The following is a 17,476-nucleotide window of genomic DNA, read 5'->3' as shown; positions in this document are numbered from 1 at the left end:
GGAATTGAGGCGTTCTGCACTGTAAATTTTTTGCACCAATAATACAGTGGTGCCCCGCAAGACAAATGCCTCGCAAGACGGAAAACCCGCTAGACGAAAGGGTTTTCCGTTTTTCAATGCGCTTCACAGGACGAATTTCTCTATGGGCTTGCTTCGCAAGACGAAAATGTCTTGCGATTCTTGAGATTTTTTTTCGCTCCCCACCCCCTTTTTCTAAGGCACTAAGCTACTAATAGCCTTTTAGCAGCTAATCCGCTAATCCCTTAAGCCTTTAATAGCCGCTAAACCGCTAATAGTGCTAATCCGCTAATGGGCTTGCTTCGCAAGACGAAAAAACCGCTAGACGAAGAGACTCGCGGAACGGATTCTTTTCGTCTTGCGAGGCACCACTGTAAAGCCTTTGAAAAGACCAGTGGAGATGTTGCCTGTTTGCTCTTGAGCAACCACGCCGATAGGCATTACAATATGAAATTTACCTTTGCCCAAACAGCAGCTTATTTTCCTGACTCCTACACAGAGGCATACATGCCTATTTGTATGTGCTGACAATCAGTGTTAGAAACTGGGGTAGAAAAGCTGGGAGCCCAAGGGCTTCTGGGATCTGGGTTGTGGATGCCAAAACAATGTCTAGTTGCCACTGGGGGGGGGGGGGAGTCGGCCGGCAACACTTCTTAATTATTATTTTAATAAGCATGAATTAATCTGCAATTCACATGTGACATATTGTTAATATTGCGTTTTTGGCAGAAATTGTTAATACATGTTTAATTTAGTGTTTACAATAAAAATATTGGTACCATACTTTGGTTTTCAAAACACTCTGCTCTTTATTGCTAAACTCCTTAACATGTTGTCTATCCTTAACATAAACTTTGAGGCTTCAAAGCGCATACATTGCAGTAATACTTGAATGTCAGTCATGTGCAAAAAAATGACACCCAGACTTCTTGTCTTTTGTACATGGAAAAAAAAAGACTCTGTGCTGTCCATTGTTGCATTCACTTGTGCAGCTATCTTTTTTTCGAAGGCAGCAGTTAAAAGACTCAGTTCCTCTGCTTCAGACAGGTGGAAGAAAGTGGAAGCAATAGGTTGTTTCATTTTTGTTCCACACTTCTGTTAGATCCTTTGAATCATAGAATCATAGAATCATAGAATCATAGAGTTGGAAGAGACCACAAGGGTCATCGAGTCCAACCCCCTGCCAAGCAGGAAACACCATCAGAGCACTCCTGACATATGGTTGTCAAGCCTCTGCTTAAAGACCTCCAAAGAAGGAGACTCCACCACACTCCTTGGCAGCAAATTCCACTGTCGAACAGCTCTTACTGTCAGGAAGTTCTTCCTAATGTTTAGGTGGAAGCTGTTTCATTTTAGGAAAAGCTTTAACTGGCTGAAGTACCCGGTGAATCTGTCCTGGCAACAGAGCCAATTTAGCAGGGTGCTAAGTTAGGCTTGCCCATCTGTTTCTGACTTGACTTTAGAATAGCAGGGCTTTGTTTCTTCCCCAGTGTCTGCTTTCAGTGGACCAGCAGATGTTCTGATTGCTACTGGTATCTTGTTAGCAAGGTAGTGTTATACTCAAGACCTCAGGTAGCCAACCTGTGACTCTCTGGGTGTTGTATTCCAGCTCCAATCAGCCCCAGCCAGCATGGCCAAAGATCATGATGGAATTTTTACTTATTATTATTTTTTAATAAACTGTGTAGCCTGCTTTTCACCACAGATGTGAAATACAAAATAAAAAAATCTGGGAGGCCACTGGTTAGTGACCTCTGCTCTAGACCTATTGGATCATGAAGCAAAATACTCCAGGGATTGTGTCCATGTATTTGAATTTTCTCCCCTAATTTATTCATGCTGACCTCATCTGTTGTTAACTGGTACTGCTGTTGATTTTGCAATTTTCACTATGGTTTGGTTTGCATGACACACTAAACTGTAGCTAAAATAAACTGGCTTAAGGTGGACAAGTAGTTTGCTGGTGCACACTGCTGAAATTGCAGGTGCTTCCCTCCTTTCCCACCCCTCTTGCTGCTACGCCGCCATGAAACAAGCCATGGTCTGGCTTGTCGTGTTGTCTGAACTGAGGCTTGTGCTTTGTTTCTGTCCAAAGAAAGCACAAATGGCGAGCTGAACATGAGGTACTTGTTCACAATAAACCATTTTAAACAACAACAACAACAACAACTATGGTTTTGTTTTATGTGATGTGTGAACTGGGCCTGTGGAAGACAAAGTATTGATTTTGAACAGCACTGGTGATTCTTGTGCTTATGTGAGTGGGCAACAAATATCACCTAATGTTCAGAAAATTGGTGCCTGTTATGCAAGTAGATGTAAATTGACTAACACTACATAGATATCTAAAAGACACCAGCCCTGCTTATAAGGCAAAGTTATCTGTTGTTGACTATATCCTCAAGTTATTGACACCTTTTACTCTGCAGGTATCTCTACATGTTGGCAAATTAGTAGTCCACTAGATGGAGCAGAAGCTATAGTTGTTGGATGGCTCAGTAAATAGGAATGGTTACATTTTGCAGCTGTGGACTAAAATGAAATGAATGGGAAAGATCTGCCTGCTTGGTTCTTGTGTTTTGTAGCTGCCAAGTGGGGAGAGTGGCTTGAAATGGACATGCATTAATAGCTGTAAATGTACTCTGGGTGGTGTTAAGGTCCTATATAAACTATAGATCTGTTATGAGTTCTTAATATGCATATTTAAAAAAAGAATGAATAGCACTTTCTAGAAAAAAGTGGCATCTTCATATATAATGGTTGCTATAATAGAGATGTGTTTAGTAAATTATTTCCTGAATCCTGCATAGGGACCTAGGAGCCTAGGCACAATACATCTAAATACAGTGGTACCTTGGTTCTCAAACTTAATCCGTTCTGGGAGTCTGTTTGACTCCCAAAACTGTACGAAAACCAAGGCATGGCTTCCAATTGGCTTCAGAAGCTTCCTGCACCCAAGCGGAAGCCGTGTCGGACATCTGGCTTCCGAAAAACGTTCGCAAACCGGAATGCTTACTTCCAGGTTTGCGGCATTCGGGAGCCAATTTGTTTGGGAGCCAAGCCATTCAAGAACCAAGGTACCGCTGTATTTCCTAAACATGCCATAACAGTTATATGCAATCCAAATTGGTATCTCATTTGATTTGGCAAAACAGGACTCCAGTTGGTGGGGAAACACTTGAAAATTAGGAATACTAGGTGATGGTGGGTACTGTTGTGTCAGGCAAACTTGTTCACTCCATCCCAGTTTCTCTTAATTTCTTACTTTCTCTTGATAGTATGTGTGGACTGACAATGGTATGTTCTTGGTAACCTATTGATTTGATTGCCTTTATAGTACATCTTGGCTCCCTTAATAATTTTTAGTACTGGGAGTGCACTTTTCGCATTACAAGAACCCTGGTGGCTGAATAGTCTGGTGTAGCTCTGTCTACTTGTTGAAGAGCAGCTAGCCTCCTTGTTAAAGGTGAAGGGGCAGGATGCTTCTTCCATGTCAATCAGGCCCTTGACTGGAGAGCTTTAGTGAGCACACTTCCTTGATTCTTGTTGGGCAACTTCTTCAAGAACAGTGGAGATTGGATTAGGCCCTGACTCTGGGACTAGGTTTGGTGTTCCCTCCAAATGCCCTGGGCTGCAGCCTGACCTGCTCAATGCTCTCTTGAGAAAGCATTTGGAAGAGGAAGAAAAGCAGGAGCACAATTTTCTAAAAAACAGAGCAGAGTTGGTTTCTGTATGAATAGCTTTGAATTGTGGAAACCGGAGATGATGTCTGTAGACTCTGTTACTGTGGCTGTCAATGTCTGTTTCTGAGTGAATTAATTATCTTTTTCAGTTACCAGACTGGAAGAGAGGGAAGCAGAACTGAAGAAAGAATACAATGCTCTTCATTCAAGACATACAGAGGTAGGTAATGAGATATTCCTTGGAGCTGTGCTTTGAGAGGGCAGGGACTTGGTGGGAAGGGCATCAAGGGAGCTTCTACTGCACCCGTGTTTGCTGAGGGCTCTCTAAAGCTTTTGCTGTGAGCTTTTGGAAGGTTTTCCGTGTGTTCATTGAAATCCTTTATATTAAATTGTAGGACAGAGCCAGATTGATATTGGCAGCATGCATGATCCTAACCTGTTGTTTGCTGAGATGACTGAATTGAGGGGCAGGGGTGGGATGCAGGCTTATTAGCTTATTAGCCTAACGGGAAACCAGAATTCCCTCTTAGTTTGTTTCAACTCTTTCTTTGCTTGAAAAGGTAGTCTGTCACCTTAGATAGTCATGTCACCCATTATGTTTCACGTGACCTAGAGAAAGATCTGATGATTAGCAGTCAAATTTCTTGAGGTATGCCAAGGCCCTCCTTGGGGAGTATAACTTACTTTTTTATTTTATTTCCCCCCTGCAGCTTCTCTATTATATTACGCATTTTGAATTTAGTACAAATATTCTTTGTTCAAAATATTGATAAATCGAACTGCTTATTTGCAAGAACAATTTGGCCAATGTAATTATGGTCAAGTTGATGTAAACTTGTCTTAGAAAAAAGCCTTCTCTGTCGCATGGAAACCAGCAGAAAAAACTAAGTTTTTTGACCAGTATTCATTAGCAAACATGCATGATTTTGTTGGCTAAGGCATGTTTCATTATAAGTCTTTCTGACTTGCTCGAGGCATTTCTAGACAAAGACAAGTGGGAGTTACACCAGGCCTCAGTGTTTGCTCCAACACCTCTTGCTCAGTAACAGATGTCACTTGTTGGCAAATTGGAGGATGAGGAATTCTGAGGTGGCTGGTCCATCTCCCCGCCCTGCGCTAAGTCCCTCTAATAAAATGGCTGGCCATGTGGTTCTGTAGGGGCAGCCATGTATTTTTCTTGGCAGAGTCAGCATGTTGTAATTTGCAGCTCCATTTTCAATGTGTGCTGTTGTAGCAGATACAATTTTTAGCTGCTTAGAGTAGCTATTACCTGTGAGGGAAGAAGAAAAATAGAAAAGGCAGCATTTGGAGAACTTCACAACAGTGTCAGTATTCGGAAAACTTGAAAAATCAGATGCATGAGCTCTTGGAGAAAACCTGATTTTCTAGATCCATTTCATTTGGGGGTTTAGGCACAGAAACTGCTTTGATTGCCCTATATGATCTGTGTCGGGTGAGGGACAGGGGAACTGTGTCCTTGTTAATTCCCCTCGACCTCTCAGCTTGGAAACTTCAGCTGGTTCAGTGACCAGGTTTCTCACTAGGACAAGACAATTGGAGCATGTCATGCCAATCCTGGCATGCACTGCACTGGCAACCAATAAATTTATGGGCCCAATTCAAAGTGCTGGTTTTGATCTTCAAAGCCTTAAACAGCTCAGAACCACAATACCTCAAGGACCACCTCTCTATATGAACTGACCTGCAACGTGTGATCATCAGTTGAGGCCCTTCGTGTGCCTCCTCTGTGAGAAATCCAGAGGGTGGCAACATGAGAAGAGGCCTTTTCTGCAGTGGCTCCCTGTTTGTGGAATTCTCTCCCCAGGGAGGCTTTCCTGGCACCTTCATTACATATCTTTAGACACCAGGCAAAAACATTTCTCTTCTCCCAAGACCTATGGCTAATTAAACAGTCTAAGGCCTTTTAAACTGTGTATGTTACTGTTTTTGTTTGTTACTATTTTATGTATTTTTAATGTTTTTATATTGTAAACCACCCTGTGATCCTTGCATAAAGAAAGTGATTTATCTAGTTATTTATTTAAAAATAAAAACCCGAAGGCTGACCATGTTCCAGTACATACATTTGAATGCAGATTGATTGAATTCCTCAAGCCAACTCTAGATGTTTTGTGTGCCAGGTGTTGTCAGCTGGAATTTCGTAACAAGTAGAAAAAATGCAGGGTACAACAGCTTTATATTTTTTGCTTGAAAGAGCAAAAGCAGTCTTCTAAAATAGTATTGTTGCCAATGCTGCAGCCTATGTCCTGGATGTTAGAAAAACCCTTGGCGATGTAAAAAGGCCGTGAAAGGAAAATGCATGTACTGTTGGTGTTGATTGCAACCAGCAAAACCCTTTCCTTCCACGCAACTACTTATGTAGCTTATATGTTGAGTCACCCGTCGACAGATCTTGAAACTATGTGAGTGGACATAGAGAAAAGTATACAGTAGTAGAAGATAAATATTCAGCTTGATAAACAAGGATGAAGATCTGTAGGTTTTTCACTTCATGTGATTAAGATAGCCATGCACATTTGGTTCTTCAGGAATATTGTGTAGGACCATATTTATTTTTTATCCATTTTTTCAGACGTCAGTTGTGAGTCACTCTGGGATATGTTAATAATTCTATAGCTGGCGCTTGAACATCAATGAAAATGAGGGTTTAGTGAGCAGGAAGAGCCTGTGACAGGGAGCAGTTCAGACTCCAAAGCTGCAGCAGAGCAGGAGGTCAAGAGACTTCTGAAGAACCCAGAGAGTTTCTCCCTCCTGCTGCAACAAGTGCAGGATAATGAGGAGGGCAGAACAGAGAGCAGAGGGAAACATCCAGGAAAGGAGGAGCCTTAGTAAGGGTGGAAGGCAGGGACCTCTGTCCTGGCAACTGCTCCATAGGGGCAGGACCTACTGGGAAGTGTTGCTGAGTTGTATGCCATTTCCTGGAATAAAGAGTTAACTTCACTGACAACAGAGCCCTCGTCTTTCACGCTGATTTGTGCCTCTGACTCCCACCCTGACACTTGATATGTCTCATTCACTTACACGTAGTTCAGTACTTAGGAACCTAGAGACTGTAAGGCAATCTGATCCAGGGCTTGGTGGACAACAAACTCTATCCCCACCAAAGTCAGAAAGCATCTATGGATTTGGCTCATTGGGAAGAAGATAGATACACTGTCAGAGAAGGAGGTGAACCCAGCCGTTCAGAGTCAGGATTGTGTGCTGATTTAAAACAAAAATCAAAATCCTTACTGATATATTCATAGCTAAGTCCTCTTTATGTCGTGATTTAGTGAGGACAAGGCAGAAAAGGCAGATTTGAATGCTGTCTACTCTCATTTCTTGCAGGACACATGCACACAAAGTCTCTTATCCTGACTTTCTCTGATTTTTTAATTTGTTTTTTAGAGGGTCTTGAAAGCTGAGTAGCTTAACCTCCCACCATACAATATGACTCATGGTTCTGTTTGCCCGTTAACTGTGAGTTATAGTTAGTAGCAAACTATGGCTTACCATAAACAAGCAAAAGAGAAGCCTTTGGAATGGAGAATTTATCATTATTGTGACCATAAGTGGCAGAACAAGTTCTTCAAAAAGAATCACCTAATCGTAGAAGCAATCCCATCAGCAATAGATGAACAGAACTATCTGACCATCTTCAACCTTTGAGGTGTATTTGCATGTCCCAGTAAGAATCAGTCACAGGTGATACCTTCACTTTTCATACACATCAAGTACAGAGCATCGTTTCTTGGATTCACTAGTGCCCAGTGAGTTAATTAGACCATTAGCCGTCTTCGTGGCCCAACTGGCAGGGACGTCGCGGCATCCAGGGACACATGTTGGAAAGTTTTTGGGAAAGTACCCCATTTTTCAGAGTTGTCTGCTCTAAGCTATGTTGCATTTTATAAGAAGGAAACATTCAGGTGTGGAGTGTTATCTTTGCTAGTGTGTAATCAATGACAGTGTATTGGAAAGCCATTGTGGTAGCTTCTGTACAACCAGCCAAGAACGGGCTGAAAGAAATGGTTGTAATGATGGGATAACTGCACACATGAAAAAGCCACCTTGGATCACTTGGTTATCTTGTGAAATCAGTTTGTGTCAATATCCTCCATAATTCTCATCCTGATTCTGTAAATCATTAATGCAAAACAAAGAGTAGTCTTCTTGACACTGTTTATGTATTGCATATGACATCCTAGTAGAAGTACTCCATATTGATTTAGCTGACTCAGGCAATGAAAACCGTAATTTGGATGCTGCCTTAGTGCTTCTTTTAGAAGCAAAAGAGAGAATAGAAATTTCTAAACCAAAAAATGACATTAAACCAGTTGTGATTTATGAGGACTTAAGGTGTGATAGCCAGCTAAGTCATACTTGGGTAGACCCACTGAAATCAATGGGCAAGTTATAGCAGTTTATTGATTTCAATGTGCCTATTCCAAGTATGGCTTAGTTGGATATCATTCAAGGCTATTATTAATGTACGTCCAGCCTGGCAAGTGTAATTGAAAAACTTAAATGATCAAGACTTCATAAAAAAAAGAACAGAGCAGCAACTCTACAGCTCCAAGATATGAATAGGATTAGAATATTGAAAGATCACATTTGATCTCAATAATGAAAACTAACATCTCTACTATTTTTTTAGGTATGCTCTCTTTCTTTGCTATGTCTGGTTACATGTGCTGATTTGGTTCAGATCTTCCTTCAACAGTTGCAGCAGTGCAAAACCTGCTATTTTTACAGATATTGAGTAATTACAAGGATTAGAAGCACTCATCTCTAGGCTACTTGTCATAGATTTCCCTCCTGGAGAGCAGCCAAGTATGAACAGAATAATTGGTCGCAAGCACATGAATGAATGCTGGTAAAATTGAAGCATTAGTTTTTAAGATACGATTAGAAGCAGATATATATATTTTTTTTGGGGGGGGGAATTGTGTACCACTGTCCAGTGGTTCACATTGATCCATCTCTGTCTTTTCATGACTGTTGACCAAAGCTCTGTGTTTTGAATTTATATGGCCACCCATCCTTGTTGCTTGAGTCATAGATTACTTCAGGTCAAGAAGGTGATAAATTTACACTGATATATATGTCTTTGGGAGAGAAACAGATTGTCTAAAAACAGAACTAGTGAAAATATTTCTGTGTTAATGATCATGTTTGGCTGTTTTGGCTACATGGCAGTCTATGTGCTGCTTTTGATAATATTTTGACTTTTGTGAACAGTAAGCTAAATCAATTTTTATTCCTGGTTTATTAGCCAAGGAAACACATAACTTGATTATTTATGAGCAAATGTGGTTAATGCTTCAACTCTTGGAAAACCTAAGTTTGATTCCTGTCCCATCACACCTTTTGAACATGTGTAAAACAATTTGATTTTCAACAGAACCACCATGTTAATGAAAAAAAAGGATAAACACATTTTTGAAATGGAATTTCCTTCCAGATCCTGGTAGGAAAAGCTTCTTTGTAAGTTACACAGACCTTTCTCCCCAATATATTGAACTAGATGCATTAAATATCTTGTACTACAAGGATGCAGGATCTGTTGATCTTCAAAATCTTGGGCTGTCAGCCCCAGTCGCTATGGCCAGGGGCCAGGGATGGTGGAATTGCTAGAACAGCACCATCTGGAGGGCGCCGGATTGGGGAAGGCTGATGTATTCTTAATTTGGGGGGCATGGAAGGGTGGCTTATAATAATAGATTTATAATGTATAAATCACTGGTGATGAAATGATAAGTAGAAGGATAATTATGTATTTGTTTTGTAAACTTTATCTTCCGTTGGATTGTTTTTGAATGATGAGTGGGTTACAAATTATTGCTCTTTAATATTGTGCATTTCAGCATTAAAAAGTTTGGGCAACAATTGCAAATATCCCGGTGAAGTTAACTTAATTGAAGCCATTACATTATCAGTACTGGCAAAGCAGAAGTCAACAATAGCATCATAACTGTTGCTGTTCGGGGTGCTGAAAAGACAATGGAAGAAAAAGAGCAAGTGGAAGCCATTGTAACTATTCTTACACAGCTCTGCCATACTAAGCGTATGAAGCTTGTGCCGCTTGTCTATTGTCTTGAAAAAGTCTTGCTACTCTTCCAACACTTGTCAGCGGACAATGGTTATTTGTAATACTGAACGAGTTTAATGGTTCGTAGTATGGGGGTAGCAAATAAGCAGGGTTCCAACCATGAGCCATTGTAACTTGAGAAGACTAACTTTAACATATGAAACTCCCTGCTGTGTAGAAAGCATGATTTCTCTCTACTACAGAAAATCTGTCACTGTATAGGATTTCAGCAGAAGCTCCTTCGGGGAATTGGGAACCCCATTCAAGACCCAGGAGAAACATCACCTGAGTATCCATTATGAAGGTGTTGGTCTCCCAGACACAACTGAGATGATTGAAGTTGGAGCAATACGAATATGCATAATTTTATGGCTTCTTCTCTTCCCAAAATGTCAGGGACAAGTTAACACGCACCACTAATTTTGGAGTAAAGAAGAAATAATTTGAGGGTGTTGTAGTCATATGTGGTTACATGGGTTGGGGCAGGGAGAGATGCATTTTTTGAGGAACAATGAAGGTAATCTTTATGCCTCCATAAATCCGAATCGTAATATATGACTCTATTCTGATATGGTTGGCTGTGTCTTCTAAAATCTGATATAAAATGGCATACATTGAAATTTTATTTATAATTCCTTTTAACTGTGCATCCGGTTGAACTCTCTCACATGCTTTATGGGCCATGAGTAAATCAATTTGTAAGCTGAAGAACTTTAAGTACCTGAAGTTTTTTTAGACCCAGTAACAAATTGACTCAGTACATTTTTAAAATCAGATATTAAAGAAGGTGGTACACATAGTTTCAATTGTGGTATAATTATTTTTTATCGGAAGCAATCTTGTGGGCATATATAGCAGAAAAGTGGAACATGAGGAAAATGAATAAATTAATCATTTGTATAGTAACTGCACTTGCCAGTCCTTAATGGGAAAAATAATGTTGTATCCAGTGCAGCCATTTTATTCCAGTGTAGTTTTTGGTGACATGCAGGGAGAGGAAGGGAAACAAGTTTGGATATTGTCCTTAGTGTAAAGAAATAGTATTTTAATGTTTTGAAGTTGGTTTATTTATTGTTTGTTTGTAAGTCATATTGAAAATAGTTGTGTATTTTAAAGGTGGAATATAAATGATAAATAATTGTCATTATATTTCCCACTGTGTTTTAAAAAGAAAGAGTGGCAGCTGTGTCACATGAGTTTGAGATGCAGAGTATTCACAAATCACTTAAACATTCAAATTGGCAGACGGTGCAAACAAGACCTCACAATATCATCAGTATAACAATGTTAACATTTTTTAAAGTATTCCGTTGGTAGTTATTAATGGTAAACATTATTTCTTCTGCTTCCTTCATTATTTGGGCACTAGTAATGCAGAACTAACCGCTTGCAGCTTAGAGCTTAATCTAAAATGGCCCCGAAGGCTGGAAAAAAACAATCATGTGGCATATTGAGTGACCACAGTGTGATATTATCTGATGTGATGGTTTGTTCAGCTGTAAATAGTTGAAACTCAGAAGGATTCATTTGCGCTGGTTATTAGTTCTGCTGTGGAGGGAATTGTATTAAAATGTTGCCTATTGAAAAAAATGTATTTTCATGTTAAGGTCATATGTTTCTTCAGAGAGACTGAGAGAATTTTTTTTATCTATATGTTTTAATCTCAGAGATATTTTAGGTACCTCTTATAAAGGTGCATCTGAATCCTGTGGACATGTAACCTTTTTCTCTGCATCTTCTTGTCCTCCATCATGGCCAAAAATGTTCAATGTTTCCCTTGTTGACTCCTTCCTAGCCACTTAGGGGAAACAACACATTTAGAACACATCTTCGGAGAGAAGATTTTAAAAAAGCTTAACAAACCTCTTTAATTAAGTTACCTTACCTTGGAATTTGGACAATTTCAGACCCTTGTGGAATGGTGGTGCCTTAATTCTCAGATTAAAAAGAAGTCGATGGGGTTGCTAGGATCCTTTGGAGTACATTTCCTTGTGCTGAAAACTTTAGAGAGTACAACTGGGTGAACTGGGTCTGGAATCAGCCTAGTGTGACTGATTATGGAGCCACACAGAATCAACAGATTTGGGACGAGATGTGATGGAGGATAACATGCCAAGTTCAAGGGGAATAAAATCAGAAACTATTTGACATTTTACCTCTTCCTTATTGCTTTTAAGATGTGATGCACCTAGGACCCCACTTCAGTATAGAGCAGGTTTCAGGCTCATATCTGCCCTGCTCTGCCCTTTGTACATGAAAGAAAGCGTAGGAGTCATGCCTGACTGCAGAAACCTGTTCATTTTGCAAAATACATGAAAGATACGTGTGCTGTGTGTTTTCTCAGTTTACTCTTGCATCTCTTCCACTCACTGGGCCTCCTGTCTATTCTGTCAATTTGCACCCGGGTGAAAAACTATTGGTGTGTATTTGTATTGTGCTGCTCAGATTGCTGTTTGCACATGCTGGAATGGGGACCTTGGAATAATCAAGACAGTCAGTGTAAAAGATCAACGAATAGCCTTCTCAAGGTGTGTTGTCAAGGTGAAATTTCTGTGCATTCTGGGAGGGGAAAATAACATTGCTGTAAAGAAGATATTTAATGGTAAAATGTTTTGATACTTGGGTTACTTCATAAACGGAATTAAGTTTATGATCCGAAAACAAAATACTCATAGTACCTTAAGAGAAGGTTTATTCTTTGGGGCAGGTGGTGGAGGCATATATTGTATTTCCATTCTGCTTAAACAGATATGAATAGTTTTCTAAAGTAATCCCCCCTCCTTCTTAATAACAGATGATTCATAATTACATGGAGCACTTGGAAAGAGCCAAACTTCATCAACTGACTGGGGGTGATCAGCTAGAACCCATCATGCACAGTAGAACTAGGTAAGCTTTACTGATCTTTGGCTGAAGATAATCTATTATATTTTATCTTAAAGACTTCGTTCTTTGTCTTCAAACATTAGGCTGAACGATGGGGTGGAATGATTCATAATTGCAGTATATGAGGGGTTATCGGAAGGGGCGGGTTATGTTTTTGCTGTTGGGACACTTCAAGGCCTGGACTGGCTATCTGCTAATATTTTAACTTTAAGCTTGTATTAAGCATATATCTGGTATGGCAAGCTGTCCCCCCTTTTCATTTTCAAAAAAAAGCAGCAGCGAAAAGATTATCAATTAAAGGTTTTGAAATGATTGAATCGCGGTTGTCTGATGTGTACCTTCGGGCACATGTCTGTGAGAGGGCGTCTCTGGCGGAAGCTCTGTGACTACATTATGTAGATGTCGGAGCTTCCCGTCCAATGAACTGGAGCTGAGCAGCCGAGGTTTGAAGTAGTGGGGAGGAGAAAGAGGCGAGCAAGCTTGCTTGTATCTTTAGGTTGCTGCATAGATGCTGGGGAGAAGAGAAGCAGCTCCATGGTGGTTTTTTCTCCCGGTTAGGTGGGGGAGGAGAGTGAGGTGATGTCATTTTGCTTTGGAGCGGCTGCTGCGGAAGAGAGTGGAAAGCCGCTGCTGATGGCATTGTTTTTGTGGCAGCAAGTGAATGACAGACACTCACTACAAAGATACTCCCTTGTCCCCTGCGTAGCCTTGGTTCTTGCAATTCACCATGCCAGCGCAGCGCCATGAGTCCTGGCTGCATGCTGCTATTGGTGTTTGGCTTCGTTGGCGGGGCGGTGGTCATTAATTCAGCTATTTTAGTCTCTCTCTCTGTTTTGCTGCTTGTGCACTTTTCTATATCCACTGGCGTGCCAGCTCTGACGCAGAACTTACCAAGGATTCTCAGGTACCCTGAACTACGGAGCCTTCTGTCATTTTTGCTGTATTCTTTGTTCTCTGCTTCCCATTATTTCTCTTCTCTTGGGAGGGGAGGCAGGAAGGAGAGGGTGGGACGATGCTAATCTCTTAAGTGTCTGTTTCAGGCAGAATCTAGTCTCGGTGTCTATAGGCTGTGCAAAAATCATAAAATGCCTGTTTTAAAATGTAAAAATTGGCTTCACTGTGCTTTCTTTGAGACTACAAAGTCAGTTGTGTTCTTGAAGGCTATTCGCTTTTCTCTTTTTATTGCTGAATCCTGTAAATGGCAGAAAAGTGCTATGTGAATACATTGTGGACAAAGCTTGTATTCACTGTATTGTCAGGTGCTTGACTAATGCTGGGCAGCCTTGCTTCTGTGGTCGTTTAGGCCTTTCATTTATTCGGTCTGTGCTTTACTCCAGAGAATTCTGCAGAGTCTGCTAGCGGATAGTCTGTGAAACTATTATAATAGCACCTTTGCATCTTTTTGTAAATTGAATGCTGACAAGCTAAGGTGCAGACTGTAGAGTGAAGAAATAGGGTTTAAATATCTTTAATTATAAGAGCAATGGCAAAACTCTTTTCGTAGCAGATTGTAATTTTAACCAGTAATATGGCTTTCTGAAAACTTCTGTTACGTATTTAAAAGTATGCAATCCAATACTTTGATGAATCAGGGCAGAATTTGATTGTGCTTAGTAAGCAAAAGTAAAAAATCAAAGTGCAACTTTTTACAATATAGCAAACACTGTTTCTAACTTTATTATGGCTAATATAATTAGTAGCATCCATACTACCCATTGTGAATAATTTTACCTTTGTTGTTACGTAAAAACAATGTTGTTATGTAAAGTGAGCTTCATCCATGTCTTTAAAACAGCATTGGTGACCAAATAGACATCACTTTTACCTCTGATTCTTAGATTCTGCTGGGGGAGGACTCCCAAATATTTCATGTTACCCCAGAATTGCAGGGGTTGGACTTAGTGAACCTTGTGGTCCCTTCCAGCTCAACAGTTCTATGATTCTAAGTGCAGGGAGGAATGATGAGGTGGAACACCAAGGGAATGCAAGAATCCGATCTCATTAGAGTTAATTTCACATTAGCAGTAAAAGAAAATGTAAAGTTTTATTCACAAGGATCTGTGTGGTTCTCTTGGTGTGTTATCTACTAGTAACCTTTTAATATTTCGAATGCATACATTTAGACATAATGCTAAACCAGGTTTTTAGAATATGGAGTTTGAAATATCATTCAAACCCTAAAGCGTAGTTAACATTTTCTGCTCATACTAGAATTAAACCAGCTTCATTAACTGTGGTGTGATGGTCATAGAATCGTAGAATTGTTGGTTTGCTTCTGCTAAACATAGCTAAGATTAACCACAGTTTGTTCAGGTTCAGACAACATGGCAAGCTGCAGATAATTAAAAAGATGCAAAAGTTTCTAGACTCCTCACTGTAGGAGCACGGGAAAGAAGGGAGCTTGCAAACCCAGGGAAAGGCTAGGCTCATTTTTGTAATTCTAAACTATGGTTTAGCATTACATCCAAACCAGCCACGTGTGTTGGTGTGTTCAATATTTTGCCTGTTGTTGAATATGGGTTATCTGCAAGTACTTTTTAAAGGTTTTGTAGTAAGTAGAAAATTCAGATCATGTAAGTTTGCCTAGAACTATAGAGAATTTGGCTGCAATCCCTCATAGCTGTAATTTTCAGTAGCTGACCGCTAACCTTTACTTGGTTTAGTGGATTAACAATGAATGTGTGACTTTGTATTGAATCAATGGTATGTTTTTAGATAATGGCATTTACAGAATAAAAAGAGCTCTTAATGTTCTTTCATGGCATGGCATGGGTATATAGGAAAATGCTGTGTGGGAGATAGCATTTAAGAAGTCCTTAGTATACAGTACTTGCTTATTTTGAGTATTTTTATTACAATATTTTGTTTGTAGAATTCAAATATTTATAAAATAATATTTATACAGCAGTCGAAAACATCAAGAGTAATTAGTTTTGGGAAGTAGTTTTGTAGCAGGGTACAACAGGCAAGTCTTTCCAAGGTCATTCTGGTTTCTACATCTTTAGCAGATGCTAGTCTGTGCATCTTGAATCTCTTCTCTCTTTGACAAACATGAAAATTAATATTAAAAGTAGATGAAAAGTTCCCTGACCTCAGAGCTTCCTTTAATTTTAAAATTTTTTTTTGACATGCACAGTAAGAAGATCATTGGTTAGCATGTTCAATAATCTCAAATGTATGTGTCCTGGTCTCTTATCTTTAAATAAATTTTTAAAAAGGTAAAAAATACATTGCAGAAATTGGCGTTCTAACACGCCCTGTGTGTAAACGAGTTGACTTCATTTTGAACCCAGAAGGAGAGAGAATTCTCACCTCCTCATTCAGGATTTTCCAGTCGCCTGTTTTTGACCCTAAAATGTAGCGTAGTGAAACTTTATCAAAATAATTTGAAGAAGGCATCAATAACACAGGCTGAAGTGGAGCTTCTTCCCCTCACTCATATGCTTTTTACAAATGTAAGAATACTAAATAAGCTACTTGAATGATTTCTAACACTCATAGCAAAAAGTCTGGTCCGTTGTGCTGCAATTCCTACAGAATAGTTACATTGACAAGCTTTGCAGTGCAGCGACCTTTACTGCTGTGGTGATTTGATACATGCTTCAGTAATTCATCCATACATAGTAACTCGCCACTCAACCAAAACCCTCTTATTTTCATTGCTTGCACAGTTACAAAATTAAACAGATTGGCAGACAGTAAAGTCACATAAACAAGAATTTGCCTAATTATCTCTCCTTTGTTTCTGTTCCAGTAAATTAAAGTTTAAATAAAAGATTCCATTGGCCAGTTAACCAAGATGTGTTGTATCATTTCTTCATTGCCAAGCTTAGTAATGATACTAAATAGGTATTGCTTCTGCATAGCATCAATTCTGTGAGAGTTTTTAGAGGAGGGTCAACCGCATCATGCTAGGGATAGATTTCTTCACTGGGGAGGAATATGAAGAGACCCCTTGTATTATACGACTCGAAGATGTTTGTACTGTCAAAGTAAACTCTTGGATCATATGTACAAACCAGTATTGAAATAAGGAACGTTGCCTCAGTTTAGCACTGGGGTTTTCCGCTTTTGGAAATTTGTGTTCAAAAAGAGCCCTTAATTGTTCCTGCATTGGTTGAAATACCAGATATTTTCTTCTTCTTGGATTTCTCTGCCTAACTAGAGACTTTTTAGAAGTTTTAACACACTCCTAACAAAACAGCATTGGATAGAAACTCACACTCTTGCTGATTGTATATGCATGATAGTGTCCATGGCTAATATTTAATCACTTGCTCAGTTACACTTTTGTTTTCCTTCTGGTAGTTTTCTGTCCCCAGTTCATTATATAGTCTAAGCTGAATCTGTTTGAGACCCAGGTATTTTGCATTGTCTTGTTAAACAGACCCGAATGCTTTTATTCTATTATCTTTCAAAATCTGCTGTTTTCAAATCCAATGTCTAGCTCTTCTACATGCTGCCATACATTTGAAGTATGTCTTTGCCCACATTGTTTTGCGGATGCTTGCAAATTTTAAGCCCCACCTCCACAGCACTGGTGTAAGCTAAGGCTTTGTTGTCATAGCTACTGACAGTCAATTTAATTATAGTAAAAATCATTACAAACAGCACCCCTGAGAAACGAGTGGCTGTAATCTAATACTTACACGTAGAAACTCGTGAGAGAACAGTTATCTGAAATGTACTTTGAAATTGCTAATTATTCTTAACTCCTTTATTTCTAATCTTCAGTTTCATAAAGCATCAAGGGGCTTACAACATACAAAATATAATAAAACCACTCCATAAATATCCGTAC

The 17,476-nt window shown here is 39.5% G+C and overlaps 1 protein-coding gene across 6 annotated transcripts in view; it reads left to right on the top strand.

Annotated features, from left to right (window-relative positions):
- SPAG9 (sperm associated antigen 9) overlaps nucleotides 1-17,476 on the top strand; it is a 79,108-nt gene that overhangs the window by 13,869 nt on the left and 47,763 nt on the right. For 4 of the 6 annotated variants that reach the window (XM_083430002.1, XM_083430004.1, XM_083430003.1 and 1 more), the window contains exons 3-4: nucleotides 3,851-3,921; nucleotides 12,584-12,678. In XM_083430002.1, coding sequence (XP_083286128.1) covers nucleotides 3,851-3,921; nucleotides 12,584-12,678 — 166 coding nt within the window. Of the gene's footprint in view, nucleotides 1-3,850; nucleotides 3,922-12,583; nucleotides 12,679-13,162; nucleotides 13,580-17,476 lie in introns of those variants that run through there. The other 2 variants (XM_083430006.1, XM_083430005.1) reach the window with 1 other exon arrangement.

This window comes from Podarcis tiliguerta (assembly GCF_965153285.1).
Source record: "Podarcis tiliguerta genome assembly, chromosome: 2".
Classification (NCBI taxonomy): domain Eukaryota; kingdom Metazoa; phylum Chordata; class Lepidosauria; order Squamata; family Lacertidae; genus Podarcis; species Podarcis tiliguerta.
Note: the sequence above shows the minus strand (reverse complement) of the source record. Positions and strands in the feature narration are given on the sequence as shown.